The sequence below is a fragment of the Falco rusticolus genome, chromosome 8, assembly GCF_015220075.1.
Source record: "Falco rusticolus isolate bFalRus1 chromosome 8, bFalRus1.pri, whole genome shotgun sequence".
Taxonomy (NCBI): Eukaryota; Metazoa; Chordata; class Aves; order Falconiformes; family Falconidae; genus Falco; species Falco rusticolus.
This window is the reverse complement of record NC_051194.1, coordinates 23,161,345-23,184,740: the sequence shown is the minus strand read 5'-3', so window position 1 is coordinate 23,184,740 and position 23,396 is coordinate 23,161,345. Positions and strand designations below refer to the sequence as shown.

Sequence of the window (23,396 nt, the reverse complement as noted above, 5' to 3'; positions counted from 1 at the left end):
ACAGGGGTGGCTTTGAGCGCAGAGAGGGCAGATGCAGGTCAGAGATCAGGAAGAGCCTCTCCCCGTGAGGGCGGCGAGGCGGTGGGCCAGGCTGCCCAGAGCAGCTGTGGGTGCCCCATCCCTGGCAGTGCTCCAGGCCAGGCTGGATGGGGCTGGGAGCAGCCTGGGCTGGGGGGGTCCCTGCCCGGGGCAGGGCTGGGAACTGGGTGGGCTTTAAGGTCCCTTCCAGCCCAAACTGTTCTGTGGTTCTGTGAAAATCCTTGCCTTTATTCCCTTGGCCGCTTTTTGCAGTATACAGGTTTTGAGAGTTACACGGGCAGAATTCCCTTTACTAGTGCACCACTACCAAGTGTCATGTTTCTGAGTGATGTGGTATCTCCCGCCTTCTGCTTAATTCACTGAAAAAGTTTTCATTTACTGCTTGATTGATTTTTCTTCCTTGAGTACAATTTAATGTAACACTGGAAGTCTCAATGGACAGACGTTCCCTGGGGCACTGCGTTATTTCCGGTTCAGATCTCAGCTTCAGCTCTTTTAATTTTACTGTAGTCCTTTTACAAGAGCAATTGTTTTATGGGAACTCTGAAATCACCAAGTAATTGTGGTATATGTCCACATGCTATATTAATCCATGCTTTTATTATATTTCTCTGTTAATTTAAGCCTTGGCACCTGAGTGAATATTTTGCGTATTTTTGACAGCATTGTATCTCCATTGCAGGTGTACAGATTGAAACTCATCAAAACCTGAATGGGACATCATAATTCTATATTTTGTCATGGTCTTGACATTATTTTATTAACTGCAAACATTCCCCTAGTTCTGTTGCCACCATGGTGGCACTGCAGCCCCACGCCCCAGCAGCAGCCGCCCGTGTGATGTTTGTTTCAAGTGGGCTGGTAGATCACCATGGGCAGGCTGAGGCTCCGCTCCCTGGTCTCCTGCTGCTGATGAGAGGGGACCGGAGGGCAGAAATAATTCACTTTTTGCCAGGAAAAGAATTTTCTGCAAGGAAAGGATGACGCAATACAGAGCCGAGGCATTTCCAAAGGCCATTTCAGGAGCCTTTGTGCTGGGGCCAGCAACATGATGGAGGTTGTGAACAGTGGGTTAGGAGCAGAGGGATGCTTCTTGTGTGTCCAGGCCACGTAATTTAGTGTAAATGCTCACAGTTCTCTATCATCTTCCTTCCTTTCCTTCCCCTTCTCCTGTGGTCTCCACATTTTCCCCCCTCTCCAGGCAGTGGCCCTTGCTCCTTGTGTGGCTGGTGAGGAGCGTGCAGGAGGGATGGCTGGAGACCCCAACGGCAGGTTAAAGTTATCAGGGACCTTCGGTCAAAGTTATTTAGCACTCCTCCAGCTCCGGACCCACCTGTAAAGTGTCGAGACCTAACTGAGCATCCTTCCCCATCAGCCTGAACCCCCCTGCAGAGCCTCAGTGGTGATGCTGCGAGAGCTCAGCCAGCGCTGCCTGATCACCCTGCAAGGCAGTAAGACTGTCCCACGCATTAGGATTTATTACTGTAAATGAACTAATCCTTGTGCACATGGTCAGGAGAAAGTCAGTCGCCGCCTGGATTTTGTCCATTGGCTCCTCACTGAAGGTGTTCAGTTAAAGAAGCCTTCTGACACTTACAACTGGTTTGACAGGAGTTTGGTGAGGGGGTGTTCTCTCATACCTTGATTTTTTGCCTGATTTGATTAAGTGACTTGATATTTCTGAAAAATTCATGCACATGAATCTTTGACATAGGTAATCCTTGGTACCCAAAGTTAAGGTAGGTACTAGGGGGAAGGTTTAGTTTAGGAAGGTTTGGATTCTTCCAACGATGACTCGGTTTAGCCGTTGCACTAAAAGATCTGTGCAATTTCTCCTGAAGACACTGATCACAATTACTTCTGTAGAATCCCCAGGAGGTAAAACTGAGTGCATGCCTGGATGATTCCTGGACTTGGTCCCATAAAATTGCTTTTCCTTAACATGATATTCCTTCTTTTATGTGCAGCAGACATTCACCAGCTGAGCAACTTGCATGAAACTCTTGTGAGATCCAAGGCACCACCTCCATGTTTGGGGAAGAAAATAGTTCTGCTCTGCTGGAGTAAAAATTCCTTGTATTCCGAATGGGCAGTCAGTTAGGACTTCTGCTAACTCTTTCTCACTGCAGTCATGTTCTGTTTGCAGGTGTTTTCCTACACCGCTGACAAAGAGATCCGCACGGACGACTTGTGCCTGGATGTCTCGAGGCTGAACGGTCCCGTCATCATGCTGAAGTGCCACCACATGAGAGGGAACCAGCTCTGGGAGTACGATGCTGAGGTACCCGAGGCTTCAGTGACACACCCGTGCTGGCCAGGCGTGGGGGGTCGGTGACATGATGTGCCGATGGTGCCTCCTGTCATAGCGCAGGCTTGGGAGTGCCAAGGAATTCAGCTAATGGCTTGGGTTTAAATTGTGTTTCCACAAAATTTTCCATTTAGAGAGGTGAAAAAGTCAATTATAATTTAAAAAAGCTCATTTCTAGTAACTGGCATCTTGTATTCTTACAAGCTTGAAGAAGTATTCTGCATTTTTTTATATAAGTGAAGTAGAAAACAAGATTATTTTTTTTTTTTTAGGGTTTTTTTCCAGTTTTTTCTGCTGGCTCTTAAAGATTATTGACTCTGCATTTAAATTGTGTTTAATTATTTTCCGTATACCAATCACATCTCTGGTTTGACACTACCACAGGAGAGGAGGTGGATTTTTCTGGGTTTTGAGAGGGAGGGCAGTTTGAACAAACTGGGGGGCTTACGGAGAGGTTGCCAAATGAATACAAAATATGTGTGAATATCTCAGTATTTTATGGCCGAATAGTTTTTCTTTTTCAGTGAGACAGGAAACTTTTGGCTTTTTGGTTGTGTTAGGAGAGATCATGGGGCGGGTCTCGCTGGGTGTGACGCCTGTGGGTGCAGTGTGCGCTCCTGTTCACAGCGCAGCATCAGCATCCTCTGCCCACTGCCGTGCGTGGCTTACTTTTAAAGTGTAACACTTAAAATACTGAGTTTTCAGACTCTCAAATTGGAATATTTCAAGCTTATCTCAGCAACACCTTAAAGGATAAATTTTGACTATTGAATAAATATTCATTTTAAAAAATACTTTTAATATTATTAAAATCACAGGCCTGTATGTCAGCTCCCCGTTGGGTTCCACGCGCTAGGGGACATTCCCGTGCCCCCTCCAGCTCTCCTTTCCCCAGTGCCGGGCACTGCAAAACACTCTTTTGCTACCAAAAGTGCAGAGAGCAATCCTTCCTGATAAAAACATGTATGTGTACTGCCAGTCGCTTTCCTTTGAATATTTTGGACACAAACTACTGAAAATTACATTCCCCATTGAGCAGTTTTAATGCTGGATGCCCAACGGTCTGCGCTGATGTGGCTCTGCTACTCTCCGTTTAGAAATGCCAAATTAGTATGGGCGTATTTCCATGACTGCAAAGGTAGAAACCTGCTGCAAAGCTAGAAGAATACTGATGTATTTAAAAGATGTGCAGTCTTTTAAATATTTCCAACATTTCATAGAAAGAGTTGCTTTTACTTTTCTGCATGGAAATCTAAATTTCTTTCAACCAAATATGCTCTGCTTTACTTTTAACATTGGAAACATCCTGGTTTTTTGTCTTAAGTTTAGCATGAGATATCCACAGCGGAGAAATTCTAAGCAGCTGTGTAAAAACAGAATCAACCATTAGATGGAGCTCATAAAAAAGAAATACACCATTTTTTTACATAAAGGATCTCCGAGGACGGTTTTGCTGTTTGTTCTACAGATAGAAGGCAGCCCCTTGCATTATGTACCTTTTGATTTATTGACAGGAATATTTTTGTTACCAGTTTTACTCTGTGAACGTTCAGGCTTCGGCTTGCAAGCAAACTTCCTTTTGATGGCAGCACTGGTATTTATGATACATTGGTATTAGCGGCGGTGTGCAGTGGTGTGGAGCCCTGGGTCCCATCTCCCCTGCATGGGAGGGTGGGAAGGGCACCTCACTCACCCAAGGGCAGACTTGGCTTAGTTTCACTGCCTGGTGATCTCAGAGTATTGCAGGAAGCCTCCAAATACATACCTACATGCAGTGTGCAAAAACATACCAAATGTGCACTATTTTTTCCCAAGAAAACAACTGCTTGATGAGATAGATATATATATATTCTTTTTTCCCCCCCCCCGAGACAAACAGTTGCAACACATTGCCTGAATAATTTCTATCCATTCATTTGCTTTTCCAGGGAAATATCACTCATCTTTACCTTTCTTTACTTATTCAGAAATAGAATAGAGGTGATGTCTGGTTGTTGTACCATGGTTACAGAGCACATCCCTCCTCCTGTTAAAGGTATTTAGAAGTTAAGACTTGGTAATGGACAGCAGTGCCTTGGCCACATCTGGAGGTACAATGAGAGATGTCAATAATCAAGAAAAAGGGGTTTCTCAATAGAGATTTTCAAACAATTTTCTTTGATTTACATACTGTTATTAAATTTTCTGTAATATTCTAGTTCAGTTTAATTTGTAGTATTTAAATACATAATATATTTAAAACCCACAGAAAGTCTTTTCCAAGAATTTATACGCACCTTAATAATATTACAGTTCTCTAAGATATTCCTAACGTCTATGTTTTCTTCGATAATAAACAAGGAGCTGAGGAGGTTTTGTGGTGGCAATAAGAAAGGTAACTCAAATGCTTTCATACTTATTTGTGGGAGTATGAGATCTGTTTGGTTTGAAGCAGGATATTCAGAAAGGCCCTTTTCCCATTTTATCATACCCAAGTTCTCTGAATTTGTGTGAAATGCTTTTAACACTTACAATTATTAATACGTTTTTACTTGCACTTGAGGTGCAAGTTAACTTGAAACCCTGGAAGTAAATGGCGATGAGAAGGTACCAGCCGGTCTGTCAGAGCAGCGAACGGTTTACCGGAGGAGAGGACAAGACATTTTTCATTTTGGGTCCAAAACTGAGCTGCAGTGGCCGAGCTGAGGGAGTTTAGATATCAACCCCAGCTTGTGCCCTGGGCCTTTGCCTTCAGGGGTGCTAGATGCCCTGAGCTCTTGTAGTGCAACAAGTGACACAAATAGAAAGAGGGCGAGGAAGAGATCCCGAGGGGAATGAAGTAGGATTAAAATACTGGGAAATACAAAAGAGTTTGCAGAGATGGTCACTGTAGCCCTGTGGCTACCCTTACCTTGGGAAGAGTCAAATAAACTAGGAAGAGACCTGGTTTTCATATGCGGGAAGCCATTCTAAAGTAATTTTTTTGATTAATCTCAATTTTTCTTTTTTTTTCCTAAAGAAAACCCCCAAAAACCATGGGAGGAGGTATGGGCACAGCCAAGAGGTGTTACACTTCTGTGCTGAACTTCACCTGGTTTTCAGCATTGGAGGGAGAAGTAGCATTTCCAGCAGTGACCGGGATTCCTGGGCTCCCGGGCGGCTGGAAGCATGGGTTTTGCTCTTCCCTCTGAAGTGTGGGTTTGTATTATCCTTGGTCAGAGGATCTGCTCTTAGGGATGAGTAAGTCAGACGTATGGGTGGGTGGGTAGCTGGATTTTCCAAAGTGTCTAATATCATAAAAAAAGGACACTTGTGTGAATTGTATGGCATAAAATTGTCATGAACCTGTTGGATAACTGCTAATTGAGATAAATCAGTTGATAACTGAGATAAATCAGCTGATAACTGAGATAAATCAGTTGGTCACTGCATGTCAGCAAAGTTATTGAGTGGGAACAGAGTAGTTTGCATCATGTCCTGTAGAGTTAAAATGATGGTGGTGTCTTGATAGGTCATATAAATACTGTAGTACTTGTCAGGGTTTGTACAGCTTTTGGAAAAACCAAACAAAACACCACAGAAATGTCTTTAAATACTTTTTTTATTGAGCAAAAGCAGTTGTGACTAAGGAGATACTATATATTAGCAGATTGCCACAGTTCGTATCACTGAGGAAAATGACATGGTTTTAAAAATTAGAAAAGGTAGATAAATTACCCAGCACGGAAGGGAGCGTTACAGCTCCCAAATGATGCTCTTACCTTGAAGAAAGCAAACATTTAAGTTGGTATTTGCAGGGATTATTGGGAAGTCACATACCTCGGTGAACCGTCAGAGTGCTGTGCTATTCTTCCATCTTTCTCCAAAAAAAACCCTTAAAATGTAGTGGTGTGAACCCTCTGCTGAGTGGGAGAACAGAGCCGGAGCGCGACCGGTCTGGCTGGGAGGAGGGGGCTGGGCTGCGGTGGCGGTTGGGGCACGGCGGATTTCAAGTGAGCTGTCCCAGCCGCGGGCAGGGTGCACGTGCCGTGGCAGCAGCGTGGCGGTGCCCAGCCTGAGTGATGGGTGCAGCTATAAAATAATGTAGAAAAGAATAGTGGAGAGTCGGTGTAAGAAGAAAAGCTTTTCGAGTCACTTTGTGCGAGCTTTGCTTGCTTATTTAATCTGCCATATGGACAATATTTACATCAAGCTTAAAAAGCAAGTAGAATTTTTATATTTTTTTTGCAAAGCCCTGAATTAAAAGAATCAGATAACGCATTCTCTTTTAATACCCACATAAAATGGAAGTCAGTGTTAAACCAAAGCCACTTGCAATCAAGAAGTGATTTTTTTTGTTGTTGTTCAAAGAGATTGTTCCACAATTCTGGTTTTCAACTTGACTGAGAGGTGACACACAGCGGCTGCGGCTCTGGGGCTGCCAGGGCTGGCCCCACAGGGTCGCCTAAACCTTTTAGTCCATCGCTGCCTCCTGCACGGCAGTTTTCACTGAGCTGTGTCTTTTCCTTAACCCAGTGGGGTAAATTACTTTTCATGATACCTGTAGAAGAAAAAAAGAAGCCCAATATTGATATTCATATTTATATAGTTTAAAAAAGAAGCGCTTATAGGCACAACATGCTGATGGTATAGTCTGGGTTTAAGGGAACACTAAATAAAGAAACCTGCTGTCACCAGGAGCAACAACAGCAATGAGCTACAGCCTGCCCATCGCCGAAGGAGCTGTTTCTAGGAGGGGTACCCGAGTCTGGGTGGCTTTCTCTGTTTCTAATGCAAAATGGCTTTTAATACTTCAGGCAATAGTAGTTTACAGCATTTGAAAACATTTTTTTCTGAATGTGTGTATATCTTGGCAGGAAATCCTTTTTTCTCTTCTCTTTTTTTTCCCCTTCTCTTTTTCTTTCCCTTCTCTTTTTTTTCCCTTCTCTTTTTTCTTCTCTTTTTTATTCCTTCCTCTTTTTTCTTTTTTTTCCCCATTATTGAATTGTAATGCTTTTCTTTCCTATTTCTTGAGCAGCACATTAAGATTCCTGGCCCTTTCTCAAGCCGCCCATTACCTCGCAAGGGCAGCTCTATAAATCAGCCATGGCAATGGGATGTGCCACGTTAGAATTTCCCAGCTTTCAAAGGCTTCCAATCAGCAAGTGTTTTATAACGTATTTATAATGCAGAAGTGCTGTTTGCTTTGGAATGGTGGTGGGAAACAAGGTGGCAGATCAGCAGAAAAAGACCTGGGAATTATGATGGGCTGGAGCTGGAGTTGCTCCGATCTTGCTTGTCTAATGAAACCTGTTTTCCCAATTCTGCCAAATAGTCATTCATTTGGTTTGCCCCCGTTTGGGGGCACTGCTGTTGGTGGACCTATTTGTGCAGGGATTGCATAAAGCTGGTGTTTGGCTGCCAAATAAATCCATCAAGTTGAGGTTGAAAGCTGTGTGGAGCACGTCCAGGTTCGGACTGGCCCACCTGGAGACTCCTCCCGTGTCCCTCTGACATCAGGCAAATCTCAGTGTCTAAAGCGTGATGAACTCTTCTAATATATAACACACACAAGTGAGCACAGGAAAAAAAATAATGCTGTAAGTGCATCACATCTGATAGAAAATATTTCATTTCCCCATGCATGAATAACGATGTCAGGATTTGATCTTGCGTAATTACTGTTATTTGTCACTAAACACAGTGTCGATGCAAAGCTGTTGACTCTGAATTCACAAAGAGTTGAGGGTCTTCACATGTTTCTTGAGTCGCTGTTTGACGCCAGTTTCCCTTTTTCCCCCCCTTCCATCAGTACGCTGGTAAATGGGAATATAGCTTCGAGGTAAGTTTGGTAAGGACCGAAGGTGCTGTACCAACCCCCCGCATAGCGCATCTCTCGCTCGCCCCTCTAGCAGTGCTGTGTAAAAGTGACGTGCCTTAGTGCCTTTCCCTAGATACTACTGCAACGTGCCAAACTTGTTTGTTCAGGTAGCTGCTATACGGTGTCAGGCTGCCAGTGTTTTATACAGACATCGATAGAGAAAAGCCACGTTCCCCAAGATACGGTGTAAAAAATGGTGGGGGAGAAGCTCATGAGCACGTGGACACAATGAAAGTGAACAGCTGGCTTGCTTCTTGGGTGTACTTCAGCATCCCTTTCCATTTCTGTTCACCACTGATGTAACCACATATTGCATCATCAGTGTCACATTGGCTGGTCTGCATCCTTCAAACAATTGCAGGCTTTGTGGCTGTTGCTGTTCTTAAAGTTATGGGGCCAACTGGAGTTAGCATAGTCGAACTAAAAGCATAAGAGCTTACGGTTGAGTTTTGAATATCCCTATAAATTGCAGTCTTATTACCAACTTCTACCACAAAAAAATATGGCCGGTAATCTGACTATTCTGATAAATTGCAGCCTTGTTACTATGTATTTGAAAGGACCTGGATCTTAAAAAATGAGTAGGGAAAATATTGCAGGGTTTTTTATTAATTCTAAGAGAGTGGTGCTTAATAAAATGAGGGAAGGGGACAAATGATCTCTTGCTTCCATTACTATAGAATTTCCAAAGTCAGTGCAGCCTTGCTGGTGGCTGTAAGTTAAACTTGCTGTCCCATGAGCCAGGGAAAAGAGTCTGGTCCAATTACACAGCTTAGTACTATTTATACCCATGTGAAGAATCTACTTTAGATTCTAAAGAAATTTAGACATTTAATACAATAGAAATGTGCAATAGAGAGAGATGGTTACATTTCAAAGTAATTTATTTATGTACCTCTGTTTTCCCTCAAAAGAATAGCAGACAGAAGTGAACATGAAGCAATAATGCATAATGAAACAAACCCAAGCATTGATGCTCACACTGGTTACTCAAAGTGACATTATAAGGACATTTATTTTTGATATTTTTAGTGACCTCTTTATATGTACGTTACTTTTTCCCTTACGAAACCAAAACCACAGAGCAGGAGAGGGTGAGGGGGCAGCAGCCGGAGCATTCCCAGCCTCCCAGGCAGCAGCAGACCTGGGCACCCACGGTGATCCCAACAGCTGGCTGCCGCAGCTTCAGGCAGAATTTAGGGAAATAAAAGCTCTCCTCCATCTCAGACAGCCTGGTATTGGCATGATAAAGGAAGGTCTGAAATCATAGTTGGCAAAAAATTCCTGTCTTCTTATAGGGAAATGTTTAATTCATTATATTTTTCATTTAGTAATGCTAGAGTAGGCTTCAGGATGATTATTACAGGGTGTTACTACAGTGGGAACACAGTCCCTGCCCAAACCTTGCTGTGCAATGGGAAATGGTGATTGCAACTAGGCAGCATGAATGCAGGGGGAGGAATCAGAGGCACACTTGGGTCTAAATTGCAAAATGTAAAGTGAATTTACATTTCTCAATGTGGTCTCATTGCTGGTGTCTTTCATTCACAAAAGGTCTCAAGTGGACCAGTCCCTCAGAGCAGAGCAGCGAGAACATTTTTTGTGAAGCTAAAGCTTAGTTCATGACTATGCCTATTTATGTACGTGGAAGGGGGTGTAAGCTAGCACAATTTGCCTACAATTTGGCACCAGAACATTCACAGGCGCAATTAGCCATTAGTGATTCCCATAGGAGTGCTCTTAGCTGTATCTGGTTCATTGCTGTGGCTGTTTAATCAAACTGTCTATTGCTTTTTCCTTTGTTTGTCTTTGTCTTTGCTGGTTTCATTTACTTTTACCGTTTTTCTGTCACGCAGACCCATACATTTCTTCATATAATCACGCAGTCCTGCCTGACACTAAGCAGGATAGAGGATGGCACCCATGGTCCCACTGTGGAGGTTTGCAATGGCAGCCCCTTGCAGATGTGGATGCTAAGAAACTACACCAGGCTGGAAGTCTTTAGAAAGATTTTTTACAGCCCCACTGACTATTTCCTTTAATAAACAGTTGGAGGTTGGTATTAAAAAGCAAATACAGCATGTAACGGTTCAAGCTATTCCCAGAAAAATGCTTTTCCATTTTCTGCCTATTAAACTCAGCTGAATTTCCTTTCTTGTTTTTTCAGATGATTATATGGATATATGGTAGTATATATGTTTAATGTTCATTATTGTTATTTAATATTAGTTATTGTTAGCTATCATTATTTATGCCTAATTTAGGATTAATTCAGCTGCCTTGATCTATTGATGTCAATGCGATCATTACTGTTTGTCATAGCTGAAGATTTGGTCCCTATTCCGAGACACATATGTAATGCCAATTGCATGATTATTTTTCAGAATTTTGAAATTTCATTTTGAAAATTCTCTGTTTTAAGTAATTCAACCCTAAAGGTATTAGTCAAGGAGAATTTCAAAGCATCAGCAGATGTTTTTTGAGGTATTAATCACTGAAGGAATCAAAACCTTGTGCCAGCTCCCGTTCTCTCCCGGGCAGTTTTGCTGGGCAATATAAGGGATAGTGACGGGGCAGCACCTGCCCAGGGGTGCAAGCTGGAGTTGCTCTCATTTCTTACCTGCTCCCCAGCCAAGTGGTGTTACCTTCCCGTCCAAACGCATCCTGTTGAAACTGGGAGACTCTCGTTAGTGGCAGACCCCTCGTGACGGCCACTGGCAGGGTCTTGGGGGTGATGTGGCGTTTCAGCCGGTGCATTGCCACTGATGATGGGCAGCACGGCCATGGGGCCATGTCCTGCCCTGCTCAGACCCTCCCTGCAGACGCTACTTCAAGAAACAGCGTTTTTTATTTTCTGAGTACCTCTTCTGCTAGAAACAACATTTTGCTGTTTTTCTTTTTTTGTGTCTTTCATTCACAAAAGTCACTTTTTAAAGCCGAGGACTTTTGCTGGTATTGCCAATCTCTAGAATGCCCGCTAGAGTAAAGCAGTGCTGGAGGAAAGGATCTGTGCTCCATCACTTTGCCATAATGTGTTCAGAGTCTTCACTCATCAGAGCTGTTATTTGCATACATTTGTTGAGCGGGGAAACGACAGAGCTTGCTCCCATGCATCTGCGTGTCTGTGCAGCTAGCTCTGCACCCATGCGTGGGTTCTCATGTTTGAGTAAAATAAAAATTTTAGGCTGGCTCGTATGAATATCATATTGCCTAGTAATTAATTGTTTTCCAAGCAAACGAGACCTTTTTTATAATAGCATAAATAATGATAGCACACAGAAATAAAAAAAAAATTATGAGACGGTTGAAAATCCCAATGACATGGTAATCTAGCACAAAATTATACACTGAATAAAAGGGAACAGCTGATGGAGGCAACAGCAGCATTTATAGACTTGTTTGCATTTCTGGTTATAGTAGAAAATGATAGCAGCTTAATTGCACTTAAAACAATATAAGTGAAGAATCAGTGATGCTTTGAGCAGTGCTATTTAGTAAACAAGCTACTTCTGTTAGCACTACTAATTCTTTCCTCTTATAATTAGAGGAAAAAATGCCTTATATTCATCATTGAATGCATATCAAATGGCCCCTCAGTGATTTGTTATAATATCTGCAGGCTTTTCTTCGAGAATTGCATAATAGTTTGTTTTAAACTGAGGAGCAAATCTCTAGGGACAAGCTGTTGAAAGAATATTCATAATACAAATTAGGAGTGTTAATATGTGAAATGGCAATCGGGTATGAACTGTGGTGTAAAATTCTGCAGCACAATAGTGCAGGTATATGCTTGGGTAGTAAAACTGTGTCGTCTGTTGGCCATGTGAACATTTCCCAGCAGTTTAATTGAAACACCAGACAATAGTTGCCTTTTTTTTTTTTTTAATATGAAGGTACACAGAGCCCGCATCAGAGGCATTAGTTGCTAAAATGACTCCTTATTTGCATAACTTTGCATTACAGTAGTGCTGTTCATATGGTGATATAGTAGTATCAGTAGTCATGGGTGCGCGCAGTGGAGCGAGCAGCCTCCACCGCCCTGGTACCCGCTGTCTGGCTGGGAGAGTTCTGCAGTGCTGCTGCTCCAAGGCTGCGGGTCAGGCTGTGCTGGCGCAGGCTGGAGTCTGCCTTTCTCCCTTCGCCGGGAGGCTGCGGGATTTTTGTTCCCCCGTTTGTTCCCCGGTTTGGTCCTTTGCATGGTGTTTGGCATCAAATCAGTCTCTGCTCCACCGGAGGATCTGCAAACAAGAGCTCAGTCCAGAAATCACCCATTCCCTTATATATATACTATAGACACTATATATTATATATATGCACACTATATAATATATGTAGTATATAGTGTGTATATATTCTATATACATTATATAATATATGTAGTGTAGTGTATATATATTATATATACACACTATATAATATATGTAGTATATAGTGTGTGTATATATATTATATGTACATTATATAATATATGTAGTATAGTGTATATATTATATATGCACTATATATGTAGAATATAGTGTGTGTATATATATATATAAAATACAGGGTTATAATCCCTGTGGAGCTGCTGTACAGCAGCTCAGACCTCCTGGGACAGCTGTACCTGGATCATGAACCAACCCGTGTAGCTTGCTGGCCGTTTTTAAAAGGAATGGAAGGCGAGGGTCCATGAGATCCATGAGGCGGTGAGGCGGTGAGGCGGGCGCAGGACGTGTCCCACGGCAGGCAGCAGACCTCTCTCTGCCTTAGCAAACAGCACACAGAGGAGCGGGTCTGTGCAGGGAGCCGAAGCCTGTGAGCTCTTGGTCTTGCGGTAGGAGATGGGTGCTCATGCTGGGTTTGCCCTGCCAAGCCTGTGGCATGGCCTTACAGCCGTGGGGGAGAGGAGCCAAGCTTTAAAACACCGAGAGACAAACTAAACAAAGGCTGAAATCATCAATTTCTGATGTAGGTGCTGTAGCAAGCCCAGGTGTTTGCTTTGGAAGGGCTGAGCTGGTATCGAAGGGGCAAAGCCATCGCTGGCCGTGGTGCGTAGCCGTCGTGCCATGCCAGAGCCAGGCAGGGCTTGGCTGGAGCAAACCCCACTGCCCACCAGGCCTGGAGCCCTGGCCAGGCAGCGAGGGGGGCTGGGCTGGGGGGGGCATCCAGTGGCGTGGGCCCCAGCCCTGCCAGCACAGATCCAGCTGCATCCTCAGCTCTACGGGGACCACCGCCGTAGCGGGATCTGCAGCACTGCGCTCCCCTGGCTCCCGCATGGTTCAGCGTGTGGGTTACACCACCGTCACAGGCACGCGGCGGTGACCTAACCTGTATACAGGTGCACGGGCAGATTTGCCTATAATACAGTTTTCATTGCGTTTTCAGACCTTTTCAGAAATAGTATATTGGTAAATGCAACACTTCATATATGGCAAAGGCATTTCAGGTGTGTGCTCAGTTGCTGTGATTTTGGGTGTAAACCCCCCCACCCCCCCGATGAACCGTGGAGGAGTGACGGAGAGATCACCTGCTGCTCAGCTGCAAAGGTGCCTGTCTTGTTTTATCTAAGTACCAGCTTCATGTTTAACTAACCTTGATCTCTTCATGAACATGTTCTCCCAATGCTTTCAAACAGTAGATGATTTCTTTCTTCAAAATAAGTTTTATTTCCTATTGTCCCCTTCTACCCTCCCATTCCTCAGACATACGGTGTCATGTGGTAGGAACAGAAAGGAACAGATGTCCCAAAGAAGAAAAAATGTATTGGAAACAAAAGAATTTTCATCTGTGTGTTGCCATTGTTTGTGTAATACTTAGCAGATTTATTTCCATCAGCAGTTATTTCTGAGCTAACAGTGCCCTGCTTGGAAATGCACATGCGTTCAGGTTGTTGGAGACTAAGCTCCTTAATCCTGTTGCTTTACAATAATATTTCCTTGCACTTATTTTGTACTTTTCTGTTGCACGGGTTTGTTGCTGGGCTCGGCAGAGGCGCTCCCTCCCCAGGTTGCCTGGCCAGGTGTGAGAAGGTGAGCTGGGCACCCCGTGCAGTGGCCGGTGTCATGGTAGCCATCCCGTAGAGCTGTGTGAGTGGTACCCAGGGATGAGCACCTGTCCCGTGTCTTGTGTAGTGACTAGAATAACACTGAAATAAGACTGAAAATGCGCTTACTGATTTTCAGCCTTAATTATCTTGCTGCAACTTTTGTGCTTCTCTGTTGCAGAAGCTCACCCTGAGGCACATCAACAGCAACCAGTGTCTGGATGAGCCGTCAGAGGAGGACAAGATGGTTCCCACCATGAGGGAGTGCGGTGACAGCCGTTCCCAGCAGTGGCTGCTGCGCAACATGACCCTGGGTGCCTGAAGTCGGCGCAGACCCGCTGCCTCGGCCAGGATGTCCTGCTCCTCCTCCTCCCCTCCTCCTTGCTGAGGACAGTGGTGCTGAAGCCCTCTCCAAACACCGGCTGTCGGAGCAAAGCCACAGTGTGTGTGTGGGGCGGTCTTTGATGTGGCAGGTCTCCATGTGCCCCTTTGAAACCTGGGACTGTTCAGAAGAAGCTCATCTGAGTCTATAAATCAAAACGTGCTGTTACCAACACAAACGTGCTTCAAAAATGGTTCCAGAGAAACCTCTCTAAACCCTACATCAAAGAGGTTGGGATGGAGAGTGTTTTCTGTGTGTCACACACCACAGCGGAGAAGTAACCCGATATAAAATGCCTTATGATGCTAACTGGCAGTGGGAACTGTCCTGGCAGGCATCTCCTGAGCTGGATGTGTTGGTGCTGGTCTTCCTTGGCAACGTGGTGGGATTATTTGCTGTTCTCCCGTGTCGAGTGGGACTCGGTGGATAACCACACTGAGCAGCAATGTTGCCAGACAGAGGGAAAGCTTAGTGGTTTGTGCCAGGCAAAAAAAAACCACCATAAAGGATCCTGTTGTTTGAAAAGGCAGCAAAACTGAGCAACGACTGCACTCAGAAATTGAAATTAAATCAAATGAGGCAACAGCAAAAAACAGCAGCGGCATTTAGCAGGAGTGATGCACGTGGGTACCTCAGACCAGCGCAGGCGAGACTGTCCTCGGCTGTGGGAAGGGAAGTGGCTGGGGCTGACACCGGGGCAGCTGCGGGGGGGTTGCAGGTGGAGGCACCACACACTGGCCCTCTGAGACCACTGGAGACCGTGAGTCAGTCTGAACTTGATCCATAGCTGCTACCCTTAAGCATTAGTGCATAGCTGCATCCCACCCAGGACACAGCCCAGAGCTTCATCCCTGGATCCCCGATGCACAGAGGATAAAACTGCATCGACTCTGCCTTCTGGGCCCAGATGTTCTTGCTTCGATAGCAATGAGAGATGCTTATTTTTATTTTTAATAATTTTGTGGCTTAATCATTTTGTTAGCATGGTTATGAAAAACGTGCTGATGACACGCAGTCGTGTCGGAGGTATCGCAGGAACTGAGGCCTGTGGTGGGGTGTGGGGAAGGGTCCTGTACGTAAGGGTGACATTTCCTATATGTACTGGTGACATTTCCTTTGGTGACCCCAGCAGCATGCACTCCCCAAAATGCATCTGTTGCACGATGGGTTGGGCAGGGGTTTTGGCAATAGTCTGTAACGTCCCGTTGCCGAGAGGGGCCACGGGGGCTAAATCACAGGGCAGCAGCCGCAGCGTAATTCCAGCACGGGTAAGTGGTGAAATGGTTTCCCATTATTTCACTCACAGCTCCTCAAAAGGTCTGTTTATGCACTAGGTCATTAAAAATTATGGTATTTTCTGTATAATGCTCTGGTTGTTACGGATTAATAGTGTCATATATGTATGTATTATAAATTTATAGATCATCCATATTTTCTTGATACACATCATTAAATGAAAAATAGAAGGATATTAAATTGGAAAAGTGATTGCTGTGCATGCATGGGAGCTAGAGTATCACGGATTAACTCACATTGGAAGCTCAACTAGTCCAGCCTCCCTGCTCAGTGGGGTCAAACACTTCCAGTTCTCAGCTTCAGCTTGCCACAGAGGAACACAACATGGCTTAGAAGCTGGCGAAACGGGAGAAGGCTGAAATGCTGCTTCACAGAAAGAGCGTGCAGACACCATGAAAAAATTTAGACACCAGTCTCCGTGCAGAAAAAAAATGAATAAATTGTCTCTTCTTCTCCTTTGCAAGGGCTTTCACCACGTGCACAGCCACTCGTGCCGGTAAGTCGTGTGGGCAGGCACTTGGCTTCTGCATGTCCCTGCAGAAGTGAGTGTTGTGGAAGGTCCTGCAGCATCCAGGAGCCTCAGGAGGGGGTAGCTGGGGGTGCCGTCTGTTCGGGGGCTTCTTGACGTCACAGCTGGAGGGTCATGGCAAATGCAGCTGTCTGGGCTTTGAGGTGCAATCTCAAAAAAAGATGAATAAAATGATATTTCTCTTTAGAATTACTATAAAGGTTAATACTCCTATGAAGTGTGTAATCCCTTGGCTAAGATAGGAAGCTTGCAGTGTTTGGGTATGGTTAGTGCCTGCCCTGCTGTGTCCCTGCTTGGGGGGGGAAGGAAGGGAGGAGCCCTGTGTTGGATGGTACTTATTTAGGGGCAAGCATCCCTCACAGCCGCAGCAGAAGTATTGCTCTAGGTCTTCTGTGTGTTAGCAGGATGGCCCGCCATTTAGAAATTATGCTCAGACCTAGAAAAAAAGCACTGAAGTACCGGTTTCACTCCAGTCATGGTGAGTTTTTCCATGGGCTTTGAAGGGTGGATCCTGGATTTACCCCCTCGATGAGGATACAGAAGCCCCGTGAGTCTCATTGCAGAGGAATCTCACACGAAGCCTCACCTGTGGAGCGTGCGGTGGTGATGGTGAGGGTGCCTTAAATGCAGATACAGCATCAGAGGTGGGAAATGATGGGGTTTGGCAAATGAATGTAAGTTACTGCGCTTGGGTCCCTGCCCTTCCTCCTGCTGCTGAATTCAGGTGTTGCCTTGGCAAGCAATTTGGGCTAAAATAATTTAAAATAGCTCGTTCGGTTGCCTCTGTTGGTGAGTGTCTGAAGCTCAGTACCCACAAACAGACCACAGCCAAAAAGCATTGGTTGGACTTTGTTTCCCCATTTATACAATATCTCAGAAAGTTGCCAGGAGGATTGACTTCTATTTGCAAAATGTGTTTAAAATATAAAGACTCCTACAAGTGCTGAGTATTTGTTGTTTTCACTGTAAAAGTGTGGCTGGTTCTCCTGTTTTTTAAGACTGGCTTGGATGAAATGGGAGTGAGCTGTAATGCTAGGTGGCATTGGCAGACCGAATGGTTTGAAGAGTAAGTTGAACCATAAATGCTGTAAAAAGTTCCTTTCGATCTCCTGGTACCTTCAGGTGATGAATGGAGGCAGGGAACCCAGGTACGACCCCAGAACTGAAATAGGCAGTTGGATCAATCGACCCAGATGGGTTTCTCTGCCGATACCTATTTCCCAGTCGCCAGGAGGATTTATTGAGTTCTTGCACTCTGATAGGAACAAATAGCGCTTTGAAGAAAAGCTGCAAAACCACGTTCTGATTTTTTTTATTATTATTATTTTATTGGAAATGGGAGATCTCATCTGATCCTGTGCCCTTGGGCTGCATCTCGTGGGGGTGCTGGGCAGAGCCTCGCGCCAGGTGATCCTCGCAAGGTCAGAGCACAGCTGGTGAGCCCACACCATGCGTAACCTGCTGCTCGCCACGAGCCGCTACCTGGTCCGACGGCACTGAGCAAACACCAGCAATGTGATTTAACACTTCTGTGGCTTCCCATGGGCCATGCTTACCCTCCAACGTGTAATAACGTCCATCCAGACTCATTGCTCCGACACGTGGCCACCCCCCTTGTATTTTTATTTTTTTTTATTATTATTTTTTTCTCCACGAGCACATATCCAGCACAGCTCGGCAAAGCAGTGCCTTGCCAAAAGCCCACGGCACCCTGAGATCATACACAGTTTATTTGAAAAATGTTGGTATTCTGCTCAGGTGTTCACCGAAGCAGCCAAAGACTGAGGTGGGTAGTTTGGAGGATGTGCTTGCAAAAGCTCCTGAATAAGTGCTGGGAAGACAAATTTAAATTAGAGTTATGAAAGTAGATTGTGGATAAAGAATTGCACATTTTAAATGTTGTAACGGTTATGAAATGGCATACTGGTACTCTTTGCTGTACATTTAAATATTTATACAGTTTTGTAGAATTAAAATATACTGGTTTAGTTTTCTTCTGGTGTGTTTGTCTTTTTCCAGATGTACTGATATTTTAGATGGTAAAGTGATGCTATCTGCTAAAAAAACCCAAACCATGAAACCTCTATATTTTTAGACCTTTTATTTGCACATACAAGGTCAGGAATAGGCAGCGGAGCCGTCCCAGCTGTGGTGTGAGTGATGGAGAGGTGAGCGTAGGGAACTGCAGCTGGGCAGGTTGGCACAGCTGTGCTCAGCTATTCCCCAGCTGGACTTTAAGGCTCAATTTTCCGGACATCCCCTGAAAAACACTGTCATGTAGGAAAGCTGAGCTCGGCCATGCATCGGATAGACTCCGAGGGAGCAGGCCAGGATCCACATCTCACACTTGGACTCCTAGATTTTGCCCTGCTGTGCTAGATATTGTCCAAATGCTGTGTTAATTGTCCATGTTCCGGGGAAAAAAGTAGTAATTCAGTGGGAAATGTGTGTTCTCTGTGTAAATCCTGCTTCAGCTCCCCCTGCAGCGGGCACAGAAGGGCCAGGTTGGATGGCTGCGTATTGCGGCTGGGTTGCGATGCTGCACATCCCTCGGCTCACAATGCTGCCTGACTGTTGAGCTGTAAGGAAAAGAAAGTGTCTGGTTATATATTACAGATAGTACGTGATGCCAGTAACAGGGCTTTAGTCTTATTTTGGTGCTCAGAGGATTTTGGTTTTTTAAGTCATGTCTTGAAGCCTGAGGCAGCTGGTTAAGTTCTGGTAAGAAGGGAGGAGGGGGAATATTTGAAAAACAGTGTATTTATAAACATAAATGAGAATTAATCCTCAGGAGACTGAGAGGGAGAGACCAGGTAATGTCATCGCTGCAGTGGAAGTGATTCTGAGCAATGTTAGCAGAAATAACGGTATGCCAATATTGACCTACCGCAGATTTTACTGTTAATTGCTGGACAAAATCAAGCCTTTTTGTTACTAGGCGTACAAAAAGTTCAGCAAAATGGTAAGTGTTTGAAGCGATAGAAGGTTATGTACCCTTCAGCTGCATTATCTTAGAGTAACTGACAAAGAAATAACATTAAAGATGATAAACTTTTTTATAATAACAATTTTAGATGAGTTTTATAATTCATCTTTCTACAGTGCACCAGTGTACTTTGATCAACTAAGTCACAAAAGTACTACGTGTTAATATCTCATTTAACAATATTATGTCCTTCCAGAGTAGCATCCTTGCTCCTGCAACTACAAAGAAAAATAAACTTAAATCCTTTTTATCAAAGTTTATTTGCTTCAGGTTGTCTTCAGATAAATAGGTGTTTGTGTATTTGTTTCTGATGAACTGCAGTTGATATAAAACATTCGTCGCATATGTGCGATTAAAAAAATGACTGTCAAGTTTCTACTCTGATTATTAAACAAATTTGCACAGAAGCAATTAACTGTAGAGCTTATGTTAATTATAGTATGTGAATCATTTAAATTAATCATAAAATAATCTATTTGTGAGTAATGAATGCAGACATAGAGGTTTGGGTTGTTTGGGTTTTTTTGCATTTCTCAGAAATGTTAATAATTAGGATTGATTATAGAGCTAAAATTACAGTGAGGGGAACAACCTACATCTTGTTTTGCTTAAAACCTGTCTGTGATTTTATCGGTTCTTTTGAGGTCTGTTTAAGGGTTCTGCAGAGCCACCAGCCACGGATGAAGCCCCGCCAGGTACCGCTGGGGGTTAAGGACAAGCCCTGTGCCTCGGCACCGCTGCCACCCGCTCAGGCTTGCATTTCAAGCCTGAACTGGGAAGGATTTTTGCAGACTAAAGGTGGTAGGACCTGCCCTAAAACCCACGTGCTGGCAGCTTGCCAGCCAGTGGGACTGGGTATCACAAGTTTTGGGACTGTTTCTGTAAATTCAGGTTATAAGTAATTGGCTTAATCATTTTATTATGACACTGGCTTTTTTCAGAGCTATTACTGGCGATGTCTTGTGTCATTGGGTGGGCAGGTGGGGAAACCTGACGTGAAACGTTTGGATGTGAAGTCAAGCAGACACAAACGTTCAGATTTCTGAGCTGATTAAATCTCTGTTGGCTGTGTAACCTCAACGGTTACAAAGCATCTCTTCCTGTTACTTGACGCAAACATTTTTGATCTCAACAGTATAAAAACCTCAATTTGAAGACCACATTTTATTTCACTTTTCAAAAAAAAGTTATTTTCTTTATTTGTTTCCAGGTCATCCCACTTGCAGTACATTCAGAAGAATAACACTAATTATTTTCCAGCTTTACCTGTGAATTAAATGTATATGGGCTGCATCTTAATGTCCTGTGTTTGCTTTGCCACTACGGTGCATTTTAATTGACGCTGATCTCTCTGCATCCCGCGGTACACGAGGCGGGCGGTCGCAGAGCTGGCTGCTGGCAGGTGGGAGATGCCGTTTACCATTATTCCCGCATAACGTGCGTCTTTGTGTCCCTCGCCCTGGGACCTTCAGCCCTGGGAGCACTAACCAGTGCTGGCAGCACCGCAGCCTGTCGGTTTGTTTGGGGCCGCTCCTGGGTTTCCCGTGCTCCTCCCTGGAGCTTTGGTGGTGCGGGGCCGGGGAGGCAGTGGAGGGAAAGCACCACTTGGTGTGCATGCAGCTGTGTCCCAGCCACGGGAGGGGATCGCTGGAAAAGGGAACAGAGCTTTAAAAGCGGGAAAATTCTGTAAATTTTAACCGGTTTTGAATTTCAAAGAAACCAGCAGAGAAAAGGCGATCCTTTTCCTGGAGGGCAAACAGCAGTGGGGGTCACTGACGGCACTGCTGCAAGGTCCTTATCGGCAGCTGGGCTTTCCTCTGCTGGGGAATCCGGCGAGCCGCTGAGGGAGAGCAAGGGTGTGCTGTGCCAGGGGATGCGGAGGGGTCCCTGCTCTCGCCTCGGCTAGCGGGGTTCATTCAAGCCGAGCCAAGTCACGCGGCTTGTTGGCGTGAAGTTGGTGGCACAAAGCTGTATCGTTAAGAGGGTACGTTGGTGCAGAACTTACTCACATTGGCTACCCCTGCAATGGCCGAGGCTCTCCTAAGGGTGGAAGCCTGCTGAGAAAGGGCACCTATGGACACAGCAGGCAAAGGGAGTTCAGGTTCTGCGGAGGAGGCTGTTCCATATGGATGTCCCCCTTTCTGCCCACCAGCGCTGCAGATGGTGCTGTTTTGTTGGCTAGGAACGCATGAGTAGCAGGTTTGGTCCTGCACATCTGATGTAATTAATCTGCTTGAAGGTCATAGGCACTGACCAGGAACAATTCAGTTCACCTCTGCTGCTGCCCTGGTAACATCACCCACATGGCCTGCAGGGCTGAATCTGCCACAAGGCTTGACTCATACAGGAAGGGGTTAGATGGGTGCACTATAATTCAATTTTCATTAATACAGAGAATTTTTCCCTTTAACCATTATCCTTCCATTGTGTAAATAGCCCTGGATAACATACTGCGTTCTGCCTGCTGCAGAGTAAATGTGCGAGTTCCAACGTAATGCTTCCAGCGGGGCGTTGCGGCAGCATGGGCAGTAGAGCTGTGGTGACGGCGCAACCAGACAGGCAGCAAACCACTGGCTGTGCCGCTCCTTCCAGCATGCTTCCCATGGCTCAGCCCTGCGTGGGTTGTCCTGCTGGCAGGAGATGCTTTTACCCAAGGTGAGCCCTGGCGCACCAGGAGCCGCTGCAGACTCCTGTAAGCAGGTCATCACCAGAGACAAACCTGTGATGGGTCAGGGACAAGTGCCAAGAGAGCCACTCCCAGGTGAATGGAAATTTCTTACTGTTCTGAGCCCTTCCTCCCTTGCCACAATAATTATTTAAGTAAGTTTTATGTGTTTTGTCCCAGGAAGTGCTGGCAGGAAAAGTGGAATTCAGCTTCCAGCCCCGGGAAACGTTGCATTTCAAATGAGACAAACTTGTCGGCTTCGGTTATAGACCAAAAACGGAGTAACTTCTCCTGCCCTGTGCATGGTAAATCCTAATTTTGGTAGGAGCCCTCATGTTTAAAGAGCAAATACCATCTCTATGATCTTTCTGTGGGTTTGGGGCTGGCACGTGTAAGGAGCTGCGAAAGCGTTTATGGCACGATGCCACAGCACCTTTCACCTGTTTCTGCCAATGAGTTGGAGACAGAATCCACAGCACCTTTAGGAGGTGTGTCGGGCTAGTGGGGACACTGTGGCCCTGGTGGGGATTTCAGCTCGCTCGAGCCCACACGCCCCATCTCACCCCTTTTCTGCTCTCCATGCCCATGGCCATGCTCTCCTGCAGACCCTCCAGCTCACCCCAGTGAGAGAGGGTGTAATAGCACAATAATAATATTAGTTTCTGACAAGAACATCCATCTAAGTTTGCTAGCAGGTTTTTTTCTATCCTGCCTCGATATTTAATTGGACTTGTACAAACTCCTAGTGTTTTCACACACACCCCCAACACAGTACAGCAGCCTGCCAGCCCTGTGGGCTTCAGGCAGAAACCAAGCTTGCTGGCAATTGCGAGTAGCTGGAAATTGGGTCAAGTCTCTTTGATGGGATGGCATTATTGAAAAGTGTTTTAATTTTTCTGTTTAGCAAGGATTATACCAAATTTTGTATTGTTAAAGATACAAATCTTCTCACCTAAGGTATAAAGATTTAGAGGGAGATAAATCCAGGGTGAGCAGAATGTTGGACTTGGTGACCCCGCAAGGTCCCATCTGACTTGAATTGTATAAGCCTGTTAAAAAAGCTACAAAAAGTGGTGTCAAGGGAGGGTATTTTAACAACTGCCTGTGCTCTTTCTTTACAAAAAGCTGTTCTTGCTAGCAGCTTACGTACTGCAACTGCTCAATGTTGTCAGTGAAATTTCTTTAAATCAAAGAATCACAGACTCACAGGACAGTTTGGGCTGGAAGGGACCTTAAAGCCCACCCAGTTCCCACCCCTGCCCCAGGCAGGGACCCCCCCCAGCCCAGGCTGCTCCCAGCCCCATCCAGCCTGGCCTGGAGCACTGCCAGG

The 23,396-nt window shown here is 45.0% G+C and overlaps 1 protein-coding gene across 6 annotated transcripts in view; it reads left to right on the top strand.

Annotated features, from left to right (window-relative positions):
* GALNT13 (polypeptide N-acetylgalactosaminyltransferase 13) overlaps positions 1-18,398 on the top strand; it is a 158,424-nt gene extending 140,026 nt beyond the window's left edge. For 4 of the 6 annotated variants that reach the window (XR_005105865.1, XR_005105862.1, XR_005105863.1 and 1 more), the window contains exons 12-16: positions 2,186-2,320; positions 8,118-8,147; positions 10,043-10,241; positions 14,155-14,194; positions 14,390-14,507. Coding sequence is in view for 2 of the 6 variants with exons in the window: in XM_037398343.1 (XP_037254240.1) it covers positions 2,186-2,320; positions 8,118-8,147; positions 10,043-10,228 (351 nt within the window). In the remaining 4 variants the exon portion in view is untranslated. Of the gene's footprint in view, positions 1-2,185; positions 2,321-8,117; positions 8,148-10,042; positions 10,242-14,154; positions 14,195-14,389 lie in introns of all 6 variants that reach the window. The other 2 variants (XM_037398343.1, XM_037398344.1) reach the window with 2 other exon arrangements.
* Positions 18,399-23,396: the final 4,998 nt, after the last annotated feature.